The sequence below is a fragment of the Neoarius graeffei genome, chromosome 13, assembly GCF_027579695.1.
Source record: "Neoarius graeffei isolate fNeoGra1 chromosome 13, fNeoGra1.pri, whole genome shotgun sequence".
Lineage (NCBI taxonomy): Eukaryota > Metazoa > Chordata > Actinopteri > Siluriformes > Ariidae > Neoarius > Neoarius graeffei.
In genome coordinates, this window is record NC_083581.1 from 3,524,109 (window position 1) to 3,542,718 (window position 18,610).

At 40.9% G+C, this 18,610-nt stretch overlaps 1 protein-coding gene across 1 annotated transcript; it reads left to right on the forward strand.

Moving 5' to 3' along the window:
* Positions 1-66: 66 nt before the first annotated feature.
* Positions 67-15,585, forward strand: rnf114 (ring finger protein 114). The gene is made up of 7 exons (XM_060937151.1): positions 67-161; positions 378-526; positions 2,744-2,894; positions 3,233-3,339; positions 3,428-3,542; positions 6,864-6,971; positions 14,798-15,585. The coding sequence occupies exons 2-7, from the start codon at positions 384-386 to the stop codon at positions 14,861-14,863; spliced, it is 690 nt and encodes a 229-aa protein (XP_060793134.1). The 5' UTR covers positions 67-161; positions 378-383; the 3' UTR covers positions 14,864-15,585.
* The last annotated feature ends 3,025 nt before the right edge of the window (positions 15,586-18,610 follow it).

Consider the following 18,610-nt stretch of genomic DNA (forward strand, 5'->3'; position numbering starts at 1 on the left):
CCCCAAAAAAAAAAAATCTGAGTTATCTTTCCCATCTATTAAAGTTGCCCTTTCCAACATGGAGCGCGCCTTTAACGTGTCCCTTTCCAAGATGGCGGTCTAAGCGCAACGTCATCAAACAGGAAGAGAATTGTCAAGTTCTTGTGTGCTTCGCTGATAAGGTGAGCTAGTTGAGCTAACTAGTTATTTTGTCAACTTTACTTATTAACACGCTTTCAGACTCTGCTTTGGATGTTGTGAAATTAAGTTATGACATTTCCCAGTCTGTTTATTGCGATTATCATTTTGTTTTTGTTGTATTTAGCTTGTTTGAGTAACATTGGCTAGTAATTTTAAGCTTGTTAGGTGGTGAAAAGTCTCTCTCTCTCTTTCATAAGGACATCATGGCGATGCTGGGAAGCTTTGGTGGAACTCAGAGAACTGCTGAGAGCCTCGGTGGTGGAGGAGACGGGGACTTGACCGAGTTTGTCTGTCCGGTGTGTCTCGAAATATTTGACTCCCCGATGATCACAGAGTGTGGACACAAGTGAGTATGAATCTAAAACCTCTTTTGTTTGGGTTTTTCTGCTAAGCCTATGAGTCAGCTGTAAATAGAGTCGAATCTTCATTGACTGACACTTTGGAACAAAGAGTCGACTCCGAAGCTTCGCATTTGGATTTGATTCTGCGGTGTAGACTGAAAGAGAGAGATTTTTTTGATACGTTGCATTTTCTTTCTTTTCCTCATTGACGTTTGCAAGATTCTCTTTTCAAATTAAGTTCGCAGTCGCCATTGAAATTATGATGATTTTTGCGGAGTCGACTCTCAGTATTTGGAATCAGATCCAGAGTCGACTCCGGAGTTGTTTGGAACGTTCCCTGATTTAATCCTTTGTCTTGCAAGATTAGATGTCTTTATTGATGCTGGGAGATTTTATTTCGTGAATACATGTTGTTTTTATCCGAAATCAGAATTTGTGGTTAAAAATAAGATTAAAATTAAAGCACTGGGCTTCACTTTCACTTTTGTTTTCCTTGAAGTGAAGCACTTTCCTCTGGAGAAACAGCTGTTGGTTGGTGTAGACCTCAGACTAGAGCTGTTTTTTTTCTAATTTATCCCTCTCTCTCTCTCTCTCTCTCTCTCTCGCACATATCACACCACACATTATATTGTGTGTGTGTGTGTGCGTGTTCGTTCTTCATTTGTCTATCTATAAAGAATCAGAATTACTTTATTAATCCCTGGAGGAAAATTCAAATTTGCTCCCAAGCTCCTGAATCAGAGAAGAAGTAAACATGTCTAAAAATAGAAGATAAAATAATCTGAAAAAAGAATAAATAAAATAAATTTAAATAAGTTCAATAACTTAAGTAAAAGCAAAATGAAGTGACTTTATATGCAATGATTCCTATATATATATGTTATTTACCAGCTTAAGGTCGGTCCGTATGGTGAAATACCGTGACCGAGGTCTTGAAAGTACTGACCGAGGTCACGGTATTTCACCATATGGACTGACCTTAAGCTGGTAAATAATATTTATTTTTTTCTTTCCCAAATTCTAACAGAAAACGAGAGCGCCCGAAAGGGAAAACCGAGCCGGGCCACCATTTTGAATCCTCATTCACGGCTGTAATGCAAATGGCTTCCTCCTCGGTATACAAGTGCACTTCCATGGCAGGAAAAAAACTACATTTTGCCACCTATGTAGTCCCCTATTTATACAAATAGGAGTCATTCAGGATTCAGCCATGTTTTTGCTCGGTGTTAGCAACAGTTACAGGTTTTTAGCTTTCTCCTGAAATGTTTTCTTTTATTTCTTCTTCCTCAGGGGAGTAAAACTCGCTTTCGCTGTGAACACTGTCGTTATCGCTATCCATGCTGTAAAATTAATGCTGTTCTCCTGAGAAATGTGAAAATAAATGTTGACAAAAAAATGCTACTATGCTTGTTGTTGTGAACGAGCAAGTCGCCAGAGGTCCGTAACTGGGGCTCGCCAGCCAATCAGAGCACAGGATTTGATGGAAACCGGATCACGAAAAAAATAAATACATATATTGCACCTGAGTGAAGGACGCATGGTAAGACAGTGTACCACAGTTATACAGTGGCGTTGTGCAGCTTGACTGCAGCAGGTAGGAATGATTTCCTGGGTCTCTCAGTTGTGCAGTGTGGAAGAATCAGCTGTTTACTGAACGCGCTCCTGTGGCTGATCAGCTCCTCATGGAGAGGGTGGGAAGGACAGGCTAAGATTGTTTTTATTTTGGACAGTGTCCTGTTCTCCAACACCACTGTCAGAGAGTCCAGTTCCTCGCCTACAACATGACCGGCCTTTCTGATGATCTTATTGAGTCTGTTAGTGTCCTTCACGCTCAAGCCGCTGCCCCAGCAGACGACAGCGTACAGGACACCACAGACTCATAGAACATCTGCAGCATCGTTCGGCAGGTGTTGAAGGACCTCGGCCGTCTCAGAAAATAGAGACGGCTCTGGCCCTTTTTGTCCACGTTTTTTGGACCAGTCCAGTTTATTATCCAAGGTGTACATATTATAAAGTGTATAATATTTGTCAGCTAGTTTATCCAAAGATTTCCAATTTTAAATAGAATTGTTTGCAAATCCTCATGTTTGTTCTTCCACAATGTAAAATCTTATGATTTCCTTTGCTTTAGTATGTTTGTGATATGAACGCACAGCGTACGTAGTGTCGCCAATGTCAGAATCATTTCTAATTATAATTCCTGGGTGTGTTTTTAAGAGCAGATACTGCAACAGTTGCCTTCAGGAGTGTTTGCGACCCAAGAAGCCGGTGTGTGCTGTGTGCAGAGCTGCTTTGGAGAAATGGGGGAAAGACAGCGATCTGGAGGATTTAATCCACAAAACAGACAAACCATGCAAGGGCTGTGGGCAAATGGTGTGTGTGTGTGTGTGTGAGACTTTGACATTACATCTCATTTTGATTGAAGTGTAGCATTTACATGTGGAATCGGTGGTTGTTGTTGTTAGCTCTCAATATGAAGTCCACAGCGCTGTCACTTCCAGTGAATCAAACCATCATTAGGCAGAAAAAAAAAATCAAAATGAACCCATCAGAGAGAGATAAAAACATTACACAATAACTACATACTGTAACAGTAACTACACTCACTGTAACACGGTAATTAAGCGTTGTAACGTGCTTGTGTAATGAACTATTTTCCCGCCACGTGTCCAGCCGTAACGCTCTCTCTCTCTCTCTCGTCCCTGTTCCAGATCAAGCTCTCAGAGATGAGGGCTCACATGGCAAGCTGCTCTAAATATCAGTACTACATCCAGGAAGAGCTGAAGAACATCACGCACACTCAGCCTGCTGCAGTCGGGTGAGAACCGGCGTGTGTGCTGCTGTACGGGATTCGAACACATTCCATGTTTCGTAACCTGATCCTGTGCCCTTTCTGCTTCCTTCAGCTCCGTCCCGAACCGCTACACGTTCACCTGCCCCTACTGCGACTGCCCCAACTTCGACCAGGACGGCCTAGTGGAGCACTGCACCTCCCAGCATGCCCATGACCCACGCCATGTGGTGAGCTCTGACCACACGTTATCACGTATTTGGGTAAAAAACAAAACCACAGTCAGGTCTGAACAGGAATTATAGATTAGCAAAGTGCGTGACCTATAGAGGATGTGCAGTCACGTGACCCGCATGTGTGTACTCTGCCATATTGGACGGCATCAGGATTGTTTACCTTGCGCGATTGTAATGGATCCAGGCAGTAATCCCCAAGAAAATTCGGAAAATACCCCATCTACATCGCGCGATATCTTGTCTAAGTTTGTTCAGCGTATTGAAGGTGACGTGAGGCAGCGTTACGTGGAAAAGTGTTCCAGGTTGGGGATTGCAGATCCGTACAACTTGCCGCAATCCTTGTTCAGGGAAATTCGGAGCTGCGGCGCCGGCGATTTGCCCGATCTGGCCTACCACGACATTTACAATTTTCTTGTTAATCGTGAATCGTGTTACAAAGCCTTCAAAGCTTACAAGAGCCTGGAAGCTTATAAATATTTTGTTGCGGGATGGATATCTCAACTATACCTCTGGAAGGTTCCAAAGAAGAATGTCTACTTGATAACCTCACGGGTAAGTGGCATTAAGACGTTTATCATAAAGAGACTATGCAGGACGTTTTATCGTAAGAATGTTCGAAATCTAAACTCTAAAGTATGAGAAGAAAACAGTAAATCAGAAAGCTGCGCATTTGCGCAGCTTCCGCGAAAATGTGCGCAGCTTTCTGATTTACTGTTTTCTTCTTGTACTTCCTATGTTTCATGGACTGTAACGGCATTTGCTCATTTAGTAATTTTAATACAGAATTTACTCTGATGAAATTATTCAGACACTCCAACGCCCCCCCCCCCCCCCCCCCCAAAAAAAAAAAATCAGATCTGCACGATTCAGCTGTGAAAAAGGCGCATCTGCCGTTTGCATCCCTGTTTAAAGGGGTACCAAATATAATATATACAGTTGCTGATGTGACAAAGTAACGTATTCTATCAAATTTATATACTAGAAAACAACGAAATAGCTTGGTAATTGTAAATATAATAGTCGGTACGCTAAACGGCACAAGAGTCGCCATTTTTAAAAGACCGTGACGTCAGCCCTACCCACTGCACTAGGAGAGAAGCGTGTAATCATGGCGTCGGGCGCATCAAGTGAAAGCGACAGCTCTGTCGAATCATACGAAGAGATCCCGCAAGACACACTGCAAGCAGGCTATGGCTTAGAAGGGGACCAGTTTGAACCTAGGAGAGGTACTCTCGACTCCGGTGATGAAATAAGAGAAGAAAGCTCGGATGACGACGAGGATGAGACTGATGCTGACCATGGGCGTGGCGAGCGTGGGGCAGAGCGTCTGCGTGCAGGTGACACGGCGTGGTGCTCGTGCGGAAAATGTAACGTGGAGTTGCTCACGAGTCCAGCAGAATTTATTTGCTGCAATGATATAGGCGTCACCCGTGGACTTGCGAAATCGTCGCAAGAGGCAGAAACAGGTATTTCACACGTGCTATTCCCAACCTCAATGAGCCAACACAACTGGGCACATACATACGTCATGAGTGTTACGCAGAGAAAATGAACGTGCATTCTGATTGGATAAAATTAATATCATGGCGGGCTGTTCAAACTGCGGAAATAGTTTGCTCGAGCTACTTTCAAAACACTATAACTTTCCAACCTTAGAACAAAAAACTTTTGTAAGTCTTGAATAAGGTTCGTTAATGTGTGTTTTTATTGTTATATTTACTCTATATATCGCCCTCTGTTCCCCTTTAAACTCATACCGTATTTATCCTAATAAACGCGCCCGGGCGCGATGCAAAACATGAAGGGGGAGCGTCAATTTCGACCCTTAAATGACAAAAATCGAACATGACAGAATCATTGGAATTTAAAACATTTATTTTGAAACACATGAAAATACAGTTATATGTCCAAAAAGTCAATTAAACAATGTCCAGCTCACTTATAAGGATAACATTGGTAAGTAAACTATTTGCAGTGACGTCACAATTCACGTCATCGTCGATGTTTATGAGCTCACAAAACAAAATGTCGTCCTCAAAACGATCCTTCACCGCTAGTTTTAAGTTAAAGGTTGTAGAACTGGCAGAGCAGAAAGGCAAACACTTAGCTGCAAAAACATTTAATGTTCACCGTAAACGTATACAAGAGTGGTGCAAACAAAAGGTACGTCTCCACCCGTATTGATATCCGCAGCAGAGTGAATGTCCGTATTTTATACTGTCCATGTTTACTAACGCGATTTCCGGTAAAAAAAAATCAGCGGTGAAATTGAACGTCTCTGTTGTGGTTTGTTGGATTTAAAGTTTGTTAAATGAAGAAAATGGTTGGTAAATACTATTCTAGCTCTGAAAATCGTGGAGGCGCGTCAAATAGGGAGGGCGCTTCTATAAGGATAAATACGGTAGGTTAACCGACTTTAACCGGCTAATGAGGCTCGGTGGTCGGTCAAGATTTTTTTTTAGTTTTCGCCATCCCTGCTATGGATTGGCCTTTCAAAGGCATATATGAGCCAAAAAGATAAAACATCATCATAGACTAGGCCAGGGTAGTAGGGCTAGGCATAGCCATTTTAAACGTTAGAGATCAAGCGGACTGACGGCCACAAACACTGTTCTGTCTGGTTTCTAAGTATGCAGTTATCATTCAATCCGAAAATCAACTTAACAGATGTACTAGGAGGATTGAATTAGAAGATTACACCTACCTGATATGAAATGTTCACTACAAATTCGGCTGGTAGAACTGGGGTTCCAGTTTTCTCTTCGCACAGCGGACACCCATTTTGCGCGTCTCTCCTCGTCTGCGGGGAATCTATAAAATGACACGCCCTCCTTTTGGCCCTGTCTATTGGTACAACCAAATGCTGAACAAGATACAACCATTCTCGAAAGATCTACTCCCACACACTTGATAATTAGAACGGGTTCGTCTAAGTTCTACGCGCGGCCTTGCCGTCCAAGATGGCAGATAAACAAATATCACGTGACGTCACGTACACGCTCTCTATACTTGCTACGTACGCCCATCAGAGACGGCACAGATCTCCGCCGTTTTCTTCCAAGCTTTTTTTCTTCCTAATGTCTCTGTACAGGTTTAATGAGACGTCGTACAGGACAGGAAACGTTCTTAGAACCGGCCGGAGTAAAGCTGTGAGCGTGGATCTAAAGAAATATCGGACCACACGTTCTGTAGGATCGATCCGAGGAATTGTTTGAATTTGTAACTCGTTTGCATAGAATTAGAAAACTCCCACTTTTTTTTTTTTTAATAAAAGGAGGACGTGGTGCTGAAGGTTCTGTGTTCATGTCCCTGCAGGTTTGTCCAATCTGCGCCTCCATGCCGTGGGGAGATCCGTCCTACAAGAGCTCAGACTTCTTTCGGCATCTCCGGTTAAGACACACTTTCTCTTATGACACATTTGTGGTGAGTGTGATCTCTCTCTCTCTCTCTCTCTCTCTCTCACACTCACACACACACACACACACACACACACACAGCGCAGATCTCCTGCTATGAGAATTCCTCGCGACGCAGTGATGATTCGACTTGGTGCTCGTACAGGAAGTTGGGTACTGCAGCTGGTTTCAGAGCAGGTTTGTGTAGTTTCAACGACATGCACTTTTTTTTTTTAATGTTTAGCAAAAGTTTGTGCGCCCTCAGGACAAAAACAAACCTGTCAAAGAAATATTAGTTTATGCTTAGAAGACGTTTATTATTGAATTACATTCTTATACACTGCAGCTGTGCTTTAACAAACTCTTACTACAAACTTTCGCATGTAACGAAGTAAGTTTGCGTCCCCGCCTTTAATGACAGAGTTGGAGACTTCAGAACAAAACAAAAAAACGCCATTAAACAAAGACTTAACGAGCCTCGCTTAGGTGTCGATCACTAACAATTATCGAGAACGGAGATCAAAGGATGAAATGACTGCTGACATCATCTGCGATTTGTGTCACATGAATGAAGTGAATGGTGAAGATTTGAAATCAGAGCGAGTCAGTGTTTGGACATCGACAACGATACGATACGGCGGTAACCTCCGTCATTTCCATAACAGACGAAGAAATCAGTCGTCGCCTCCGTTCGAGATCCTTTAACTCAGCCAGTGAACTGTGAGAGTGACTCGGGAGGAGAAATTCGTGATCAGGAGAACGTGACTAAATTTAAAGCAGTCCAGGATTAATAAGTTTCTTCAGGTAGTAAAGCTGATGGGACGCGACTGTAGTATCGGACTGTAAAGTCTGGAGTAATGAGGAAGTGGGAGACAGGTGTGACGGGTCGAGGTGCATGCTTTAAAAAATTTATCTTTACTTTCACTTTTCAGTGGCTTTCGGTTTCACACGCACGTGTTGGGGAACACAGCTCTCTCTCTCTCTCTCTCTCTCTTGTTCCTGTCTGTCTGAAAGACAAACACATTAATATACAGTCAATAATTAGACACGTGTGTAACTCGTCACGTTACCTGCTGGTTGAACCTGACTCCACACCGTTCACAGCCGACGCCCGGCCACGCCCTCACTGCCACACAGACTTTTACTAACCGAAAGTTTACAGTATTCGCCTTATTTTTATGATGTTGAAAAGACTGACTTATTTCCTTTACTTTGTAAATATATAACTGGATTAAAAGTCAAGTTTGTTTGTACTGTATAGCGCTTTTAACAGTAGACATTGTCCCAAAGCAGCTTTACAGAATCTGAATGACCCAAGACATGAGCCAATTTTATCCCTAATCTATCCCCAATGATGAAGCCTGTGGCGACGGTGGCAAGGAAAAACTCCCTCAGACGACATGAGGAAGAAACCTCGAGAGGAACCAGACTCAAAAGGGAACCCATCCTCATTTGGGCAACAACAGACAGCCTGACTATAATATTAACAGTTTTAACATGAAGTCAGTTTCGTTGATGTTATAAACTCTTCATTGATGGAATCTTGAGTGCAAAACTATTCATGACCACTGCAGTCCTAAAGTTAGCAAGGCAACTGTAGTCCTCAGCCATAAAAGCATTACTGTAAGAGTCCAGAGCGTCCTCCAGGTGTGACTTTCAACTGTCCTCACGGGGCCGTCCTCCACAGGAGCGATGTGATGAGGCTCCAACCAGACACAGGGCACCAGGATGGATCAGGCAGGTCCGAGGAGCAGAAGAGGTTCAGCATCTCGATCCCAGGACCGACATGTAACTCAGAGGGACAGATTTGGGGGGGAAGAGAGAGAGAGAACACAGGTTGTTAGGTATGCCCAATGTCACCTGAATAAGTAGGAACAGTATACATATTGCACCGAGTACAAGCAGGGACTCCGGCAACTAACTATGACAGCATAACTAAAAGGGGAGAGCCAGAAGGTAACACAGGCATGAGGGGCCCCGGGACATAAAGCAGCCACTACACCGTCAACAAACTCGAGTGAGCAAGCGAGTGGGGACTGACAGCATCCATACATCCCAGTTTACCAAAACACTCTGTCTGAGGATCCTCCAGATCTACACCTTTACCTCATAAACACCATTAACACAAGGCTTGACTAAACAGATCTGTTTTCAGCCGAGACTTAAACACTGAGACTGTGTCTGATTCCCGAACACTACTTGGAAGGCTGTTCCATAACTGTGGGGTTTTGTAAGAAAAGGCTCCGCCCCTGATGTAGCCTTCACTATACGAGGTACCAGCAGATAGCCTGCACCTTTTGATCTAAGTAGGCGTGGCGGGTCATAGAGGAGCAGAAGTTCACTCAGGTACTGTGGTGCGAGACCATTCAGTGCTTTAAAGGTCAATAGTAGTATTTTATAATCAATACGAAATTTGATCGGGAGCCAATGCAGTGTGGATAAGACAGGGGTGATGGGGTCATATTTTCTAGTTCTAGTAAGGACTCTTGCTGCTGCATTTTGAACTAACTGGAGCTTGTTTATGCACTTATTGGAACATCCAGACAGTAAGGCATTACAATAATCCAACCTGGAGGGAACGAAAGCATGAACTAGTTTTTCTGCGTCATGTAGTGACATTAAATTTCTTATCTTAGCAATATTTCTGAGATGAAAGAAAACTATCTGGGTGATGTTATCAATGTGAGTTTCGAATGAAAGACTGGGGTCAATAATCACTCCGAGGTCTTTTACTGCTGCACGTGAAGAAACAGAAAGGCCATCCAGAGTTACTGTGTAATCAGAAAACTTACTTCTAGCTGCATGTGCTCCGAGTACAAGTACTCCAGTCTTGTCAGAGTTAAGCAGAAGGAAATTAATAAGCATCCAGTGTCTAATGTCCTTTACACATTCCTCAGTTCTATTAAGCTGGTGTCTCTCATCAGGTTTTGCTGAAACATACAACTGTGTGTCATCAGCATAGCAGTGGAAACTAATACAATGTTTATGAATAATATCACCCAGAGGGAACATATATAAAGAAAAAAGCAGTGGGCCCAAGACAGAACCTTGTGGAACACCAAACTTTACCTCAGTACGTCTAGAAATATCCACATTTACATCAACATACTGATAGCGTTCAGTTAAATAAGAGCTAGACGGCCTTTCGATTTCATAAAACCGGTGAAATTTAGTTCCGTCTGAAATGTGGTGATTGTGATATCTGTTTATTTCTGTAATATCTCACAAAATATCAGGCCATTCTGTGGCTGGGAAGTTATTTAATTTGAGGGGATTAAAGCAAATAATGGGCATGAAATCACTTGCTTTGTGCAGTCAAGCAGACAGAGGAAGTCCGTGTGTGCGCGCATCTACAGGTTTCCCTTTGAGCGTGCACTGACAGTTCCATCATTCTGTCGCTAAACGAACAGCTGATCACACCAAGGTGCTCGCTGAGCGCCCATATTTATTAGTTTGGTCCTGCGTTTCCTTTCCTTCGTATAGAACATAACGTCTTTTCTTCTCGCTTTCTTTCCGTTACTGTAGTCGCACTTTCACGTTTCATTCGCACACTCACGTCCTCCATTTTTCTCTCCTGTTTCAAATTTGTATCCCACAATGCCTTGCGTGAACGGGGAAAGCCCACCACGTGATGTGATGCATGACGTAGTATCTTGAATTGGGTCATGGTGAAGCAGGAAAAAATAGCGGAGAATTTCAGGCCATGTGGAGATAAACTCATTCATTGTTCTGTTTAAAAAAAAAACCTAATAAAATTGGAAGTCTGTGATTTAAATTCAGTAGCTTTTGGTCCATTGAACAAAGATAATCGGGTGTCAGGAAAATTCTTTTTATGACCTACACTTGAAAAATCTTAAAGGCAGTACAGCTTTAAGCGTAAATATAAATTAAACACAGTTTGTCTGGTTTTATGTAAGAGTTTGTGTTTGGTGCAACAAGTGCCTCCATTTCACTCTTACAAACTATTCAGACGTCACCTGAGGAGTTCATTATAGTGGGGTTACAGTGGGTGTGGAGTGTTGTTGTTTTTTTTAAATGGATTGTCCTTTTTTTGTGGATTTTTTTTTTTTTATCTTAATTCTCATAATTGGGTTATTATAAGTTAATAGACAAATGACAAAATACAGCATCATTTCCTTTTTCCACTCAAACTTGCTTTATTTGCAATATTTATAATTATTATTATTTAGAGGGTTCAGTTTTATGGCTGCTTTTTAATTTATTTACTTACAAGTAAAAAAAAAATTAGATGTCAATGTAAACATCTAAATGACGTTTATTTACTCATTAGGATCTATCTATCTATCTATCTATCTATCTATCTATCTATCTATCTATCTATCTATCTATCTATCTATCTATCTATCTATCTATCTATCTATCTATCTATCGCTCTTCTTAAATTATTTCCACAAATAATTTTGCCATTTTTATGGATTATCTTTCACATCTTAGAATTCTGTATGTAGGTTAATATAAATTTTTATTTACAATATTTAGTGTTAAATTTTACAGATCTTACTTTGATTTTTATAAAGTAGGACTAAACATCAAGCAAAAAAAAATTAAAGATATTATCAAGGAAAAAAATATTTATTCACTTTTATCTAACTGAATATTCATCCATTTTATTTATTTTCTTTTTATTTATTCTGACCGTTGGGTCTGGAGACTGAGCTGGTTTTGGAAAACTACAAAAAAAAAAAAAATTGTTGGTTCTTTTAAACTATTTTATATTTGAATAATTTTTCCCTTTTGTTGCACATTTTTCACTTCTTGAAATGTTATTTCTTACAGATATAAAAACAAAATAAATGTTATAAAGTTACAAAGTATTTTTCTATCGTTTACTTATAAACAACGGGGGATACAAACTTTTTTGCATGAGCTGTAAATCTTCTATGAACATCAGACCATTTCATCGGCAGCCGTTTTGACTAAACAGAAAATGAAAGTTACAGTTAAAGAAAGAGATTTTATTTTATTTTATTTTTATTGCCTTACTAACTTCAAAAGGGAGAGGGGAAACAAAGAGGCTGATGTGATGGAGTGGAAATTTACAGCTGCTATCACGTGATGTTTCACAAATATTCAGTGTAACTATAAACGGATAAAAACTCTGTCCGTTTTTAATAAATAAATAAAAACTTGTCGTTGTTGATAAGTTGCTGTGGTGTAAGGGGAATAAACAGGGCGTGGTCACAGTGACTGCTTCATCACACCACCCTGGAGTTTATGATTTTACTGTAACTGTGTCACACACGCAGTGTTTAACTCCTTCCTTATTGTTTTTTCCACTGAATAATGCTCAGTGATCAAACATTAAACCAGGCGCGCCTGTGTGTGCGCGTGTTTATTTATTTTTTTACTTTAGAGCAGATGACAGAGAGATAAATCACAGCACAATCACAAACAAAATCTCACATCCTCACGTACATGTGTCTGGAGAAAGTGGGTTCCATCACATCTGTGTGGTTTCTCCATTATTCAGGCACTCCGTCTGTTCTGAGCTGTGTGTGTGTGTGTGTGTGTGTGTGTGTGTGTGTGTGTAAGTTAGTGATGCAACAGCACACACTGTAGCGTCAGCAGAAAACACACACTGCTGCCTCGCCGCATGTCGTTCTGTATGGATGCGAATAAAGCGCCGCCCGACTCGCGCGTCCTCAGACACCTCGGTGCTCCTGCTGCTCTCGCTGACATCATCGCGCATCACTGAGGAACCCGTAAAGCTCCTACAACACCACCACCGTGTAGAACAAAGTCTCTCTGCGTCGTGTTCCTGCTGGAGCTGTCGTACAGAAATGCCGCCTTTCTTCCGATACGGTTGAGTGCAAAAGTTTGTGCACCCTCAGGACAAAATGAATCCGTGAAAGAAATCTTATTTACGCTAACGAGATATTTTCGTGTTTTACAGATGCTCCTTAGTTACTGATCTGTTTAGCAAGTAAAAAATATTTAAAGATCTTATTTAAAATTTCTCTTAACGTCAAGATGGCCATTGAACTTTTTAAATTTTGTTTCTTTAAATATTTTTTAATTTTCGTTTTCTCATTATTAGGCTTTTATAAATTAATAATTAAAATTAATAAATTATTAAAGTTAGTTAAAAACTAAAAGCCCTTTATTCCTTTTTTCACTCTGGGTGCCGTGAACATGATGAAATTCTCTCCAGAAGGAGTCTTTGTGAAAACATTCAGGGTTCTACAGCATGATCAGAAAGAGATCCCGGATTGTAGAACCCTGTCTTGGAAAGCAGAACCTGTAAAGGAGAACCTGGAATTAACCCTTAAAGAACCCATTTGTTTTTAAAGAAGAGCGTAAAAAGAAGAACTGGATCAGAACGGGAAACACTGCTGTAGAGTTCAGCATGGAACCTGTGAGGGTTCCCTCAGAGGAACAACCAAAGAGCTGTTTTATTTTTCTAAGTGTGTGTGATACAAACTATTGCTCATTATGTTCTTCTTAAGCTCTAGAACCTGTGATTTTCACCCCGAGCGTCCTGGTCCTTGGAGTCTACTCTTAGAGAAAAGGGTTCTTTAATTGGATGATCCCTGGCCGTCTCAGTTGTACTGGATAAAGCCATCAGTAAAACGGGTTAAATGGTTCCTTCTCCTGCAGGGTTCCACACCGCACGGTTTTCCGAGAGCGGAAAAGTCTGGTGCAGGGTTCTGTCTGTATAGAACCGTTAAGGTTCCCATGATGAGACGGGAACCCTGTGGGAAGGAAGGAGGGAAAGTAAACGGGGAAGCCGGATTAATGAGGACGCAAAGAACGCCGGGTTTTAAAATAAATCCGGTAGAGGTTAGAGGGCGGGGCCTGGTGGGAGGAGTCAGAAGTGGAAAAAGGACACTGGAAATGTCTCAACTGTGACTGATAGTTATTGTGTGCTAAGATGAATGATGTCATCATGATGACATCACAAAAACAGGATTTATTATGATGTCCAGTTTAATAAGAATTAATTTCTCTCTTATTTTAATTGGATTAAAACTCAAAAGAAAAAAAAATTTGTATGTATTTTTCCTCCTCAGTGAATAATTGCCTTTTTTTTTCTGCACTGTGTTCCAGAAATATTGGCACCCTCTTTTTTGGGGAGTGGACTCGCTCTTTGTAGTTCCTTTGCTTAAACTTGCAAAGAAAATGAGAAATCTTAAAAAAAAAAAAATTTTTTTCAATTAATTTTATTAACTGATGACTGTATTAATAATTTAAAATATATATAATATATTAAAACACGAGGCGGCACGGTGGTGTAGTGGTTAGCGCTGTCGCCTCACAGCAAGAAGGTCCTGGGTTCGAGCCCCGGGGCCGGCGAGGGCCTTTCTGTGTGGAGTTTGCATGTTCTCCCCGTGTCCGCGTGGGTTTCCTCCGGGTGCTCCGGTTTCCCCCACAGTCCAAAGACATGCAGGTTAGGTTAACTGGTGACTCTAAATTGACCATAGGTGTGAGTGTGAATGGTTGTCTGTGTCTATGTGTCAGCCCTGTGATGACCTGGCGACTTGTCCAGGGTGTACCCCGCCTTTCGCCCGTAGTCAGCTGGGATAGGCTCCAGCTTGCCTGCGACCCTGTAGAAGGATGGAGCGGCTAGAGATAATGAGATGAGATGAGATGAGATATTAAAACACACACAAACAAACAAAACCCCAAGATCCTCTTTAATGGCTAATGGTTTCCATCATAGCTTCCTATTTGTATAAAAGGTTCTACACGGAACATTTTGTACAATATTAGCCTAAGCCGAAGAACTCTCTAGGTTCGTGTGTGTTTATTTTTATTTGTAAGCAATGTAAGTCCACAATATGTAGATTAGACAACTCAAATTGTGACATTTTTCTTTCTAACTTTCCCCCCCAGGATTACACCGCAGACGAGGACGCCATGATGCAGGAAGCCATCCAGCGCTCACTCATGGATAACTGAGGGTTCTCAGGTGAACAGGAGAACATGCCAAGTCTGTGGTTTACAGCACAACTCCAATAATCACTCAGCTCCAGGGTTTAAACACCATGTATCCGAAGTGCTTTTTTTTTTTTTTTCCTTTCTCCCTCTCTTTAAATCTGTTTAATCAAATCTGTTTGAATGAGTGAATGAGTGAGCGAGCAAGGAGTGTTTTATCTAGCCAATAATCAACATGTACAGAGTCTCAGATAAATAAATAAATAAATATTCAGCCATAATTTTCTGTCCGTTTTATATTTCGGACTCTGTGTGTGTGTGTGTGTGAGAGAGAGAGAGAGCGAGAGAGAGGTTTTAGCAATCAGACCACAGCTGTATCATGGACTCGGTATCATTAAAATGCAGTTTGTGAGTAATGGGCTTGAAAGTGTAGAGACCTTTTTTTGAGAACTGACAGGGACCCAGTTAAGCTGATAAACATCTTTATTTACTCACTCGTTTGTTTAAAGAAAGAGTATTTCAGTGCCTTTTCCAGTTCAGGTCTTTATACTCCCGGTTCTTGATTTGCATCTTTTATGTACTCGTATATGGATTATTATTATTATTATTATTATTATCTGATGTTAAACAGAACCATGAAGAGCTCTCACAGCTGGGCTGCTGTTTATTTACACTCTGTAGTATATAACAGGAAATTCTGCATCTATAATACCACAAAAAAATAAAATAAAGGTTTTTAAAAATTCCCTGAGCGTGAATGTTTATTTGGGTACTTTTTAAATGGATTTGTTTGTAAGTGTTAATTTACTTCCTGTGCAGTAGGGGGCAGTGTTGCTCCATCACCCGTTAGCATTTCTCTGGACGGTTGTGTGTGTGTGAGAGAGATGCTGATTTCAGTATATGATTTTATGACATCACAATATTTAACATTTATAAACGTTTCTTTAATTGAACTCAGATTTTTAGCTTTTTTTTTTAAACATTCTTCCATCCTTTAAATTTCTCCAAAGTATTGACTCCAGAGTAGAAAACAAACATCTCACTCTTCTTTAATCTCGTCTTTATAAATTTCTATCTGACATTTTGATTAAAAAAAGAAATAAATTCAGAGTCCTGACTGTGGGATTATTTCACTCTCCTGTGTTGTGTTGCGCCTTTTTTTTTTTTAAATCTTTTTTACATTTCCATGTACCTTTTAATAAATCCTACCTCACAGTTAAACCTGGTTTTATGAGGTTCCTTCTATCAGCTCATCATCATCCAGGATGAAAGCACACGCGCACACAGCCTCAGCCAATCAAAATCCAGCCGATTAATGTTATGAAATGAAAATTAATATTTACATTTTAAGTTTGTATTTAAGACCATTAAATATTTAATAATTAACCTGATATGATTGATTATGTATATTTTAAACTCTATACAATAATTTGTCAATAGTAAATTTTCAAAATGAAAAATTGCATATTAAAATTCATATTTAAATTTTATCGCTTTTTATCCTGAGATGAACATCTGCACATGTATGAAGTATATTTTAAAACTGTGTACGATCATTAACAAACCAATTATTAAATAGTTAATCAGAATTAATTATAATTATTATTTACTTATTATATATTTCAACAGATGACATTAAAAACAGTTCCTGACTGTGAACTCGGACTCTTCAGAAAACGTTATTTCAGATGAGGATAAAAATAAATGTCATGCAGGTGAAAATAGAAGTGAATGAATAAATTATGTAAATAAACATGGACATAAACACAGCATTATTTTTTAAAACCAAAAACCTTCTGTAAAAAATCTAAATACTGTAAAAAGTGAAAAGTTTAAAAGATAACGGTTGTGTAAGAGAGTCATGCAGATTAGACCAGAGATCATTTTCTCATCATAAATGATTATTAATTTTATTGCTGCTGTGTGTATCATCTGTATAACAAGCGTAGTATTTAATTCTCCATGCATGCTTACACACACACTGAACCATCTCCTGTTCTGAATCTACTCTGTGATTTGATTAGATTTTTTTTATTTTTATCTTCCCACTCCTCTTCCTCATTTTCTCATTTAACATCTCTCTCTCTCTCATTCCTCTCCTCCTTCATCTCTGCGTCTCTTTTTTCTCCAGCTTGTCACATGTGATGGCTGAAAGTGCTAAATCCTGATAAATTAAAGCTCTTTAATTATTTAAACACCGAGCCCGAGTGATTTATGTGTCCACATGAGGTCGAGAGTGAAGGTGGGGGACGGACGTGTGTTTGTGGCGCTGCAAAGTTGTCCACACACACACACACACACACACACACACACACACAGCAAGGTGAAGCGATGTGCTCGGTGTGTTTTCCAGAGGAACAGAACCTTCACTCTGATGGAGCTTTCTACAGGAGCAGCTCACACACAGCGACTCGTGTGGAGGAGGATTTCTCCACATCATCTCAGACTAATAACAAACAGAATTTTTTTCAAGTGTTTAGGAAAGAAAAAGATATTTGCTGGTGAGATGTTAGAAGATGTTTATTTTACACTGATGGAAGAAGTCTTCAGTGTCGGTGCTTTGTTCCTGGTGAGGGAACGTGTGGTTATATCACTGATGTAAAAGTGAGAAAAGGAACTAACCTGTCTCTCAAATGTTCCACAACATTAAGATGGAGGGCGGCACGGTGGTGTAGGGGTTAGCGCTGTCACCTCACAGCAAGAAGGTCCGGGTTCGAGCCCCGTGGCCGGCGAGGGCCTTTCTGTGCGGAGTTTGCATGTTCTCCCCGTGTCCGCGTGGGTTTCCTCCGGGTGCTCCGGTTTCCCCCACAGTCCAAAGACATGCAGGTTAGGTTAACTGGTGACTCTAAATTGAGCGTAGGTGTGAATGTGTGAATGGTTGTCTGTGTCTATGTGTCAGCCCTGTGATGACCTGGCGACTTGTCCAGGGTGTACCCCGCCTTTCGCCCGTAGTCAGCTGGGATAGGCTCCAGCTTGCCTGCGACCCTGTAGAACAGGATAAAGCGGCTACAGATAATGAGATGAGATGAGATAAAAATAAAGCCGATAGCAGAAGTTTGATATCGGCTTCTCAATCTATCTGCCAAAAAGCTAAAAAAACCCTTACAAAACCTTTCATTTGACCTTTCAGAAGGACCAAACAAAAGCTGCGATAGTCAAAAGGTAACTTTTCTTAAAATAATCACCACTTACTCGATATCGAATCAGTAGCTTTGGCGAACCACGAGGTGAATTTTGTTTGCCTTTTTACAGTATCTGTTGATTATCTTCCGATACTGCCTTGCTTGGGATCACCACCTTAATGTGGTGGGGCAGTTTGCATGTCCCAATGACCCATAGAGCTATGTCGGCTGGAGCTCCATGCTCCTGGTAGGGCCACCCATGCCGTATTGGTCAAGACCAGATGAAGAGTGATCCTCCCCGCACCTTGTCATAGTAAAGGCTAAGGAGTAAACCTGAAAAAATCCAGAATGGAGCCCCTAAGGCGGTTAGACGATGTACTGCATCCCCTTCCGACAACTCCTGCAGCTGAGCTGGTACCAAACTGTACTGGTCCACCCTTTCCTTTGGATTATATCAGCAACGCTGAGAGGGGAATCTTGATGTGTGGGCAGCCCAAGATTTCCATAACCTTGCCCAGGCAACATAGCACATGTGGAGAGGACACGCCATCGATGTCGCAAGATATCGGCAAAACATGGGATGTGGTAATTACCGGTGATAAGCTTCTATTCAATTGGCATCAAGGGGTCACTTCTGACGGTGGAAGAG

Coding starts and splice junctions, on each gene's coding strand:
- rnf114 (XM_060937151.1), top strand. CDS start 384: ATGGCGATGCTGGGAAGCTTTGGTGGAACTCAGAGAACTGCTGAGAGC. Junction 3,340..3,427: donor ACTCAGCCTGCTGCAGTCGG/GTGAGAACCGGC, acceptor TGCTTCCTTCAG/CTCCGTCCCGAACCGCTACA. Junction 6,972..14,797: donor TCTCTTATGACACATTTGTG/GTGAGTGTGATC, acceptor TTTCCCCCCCAG/GATTACACCGCAGACGAGGA.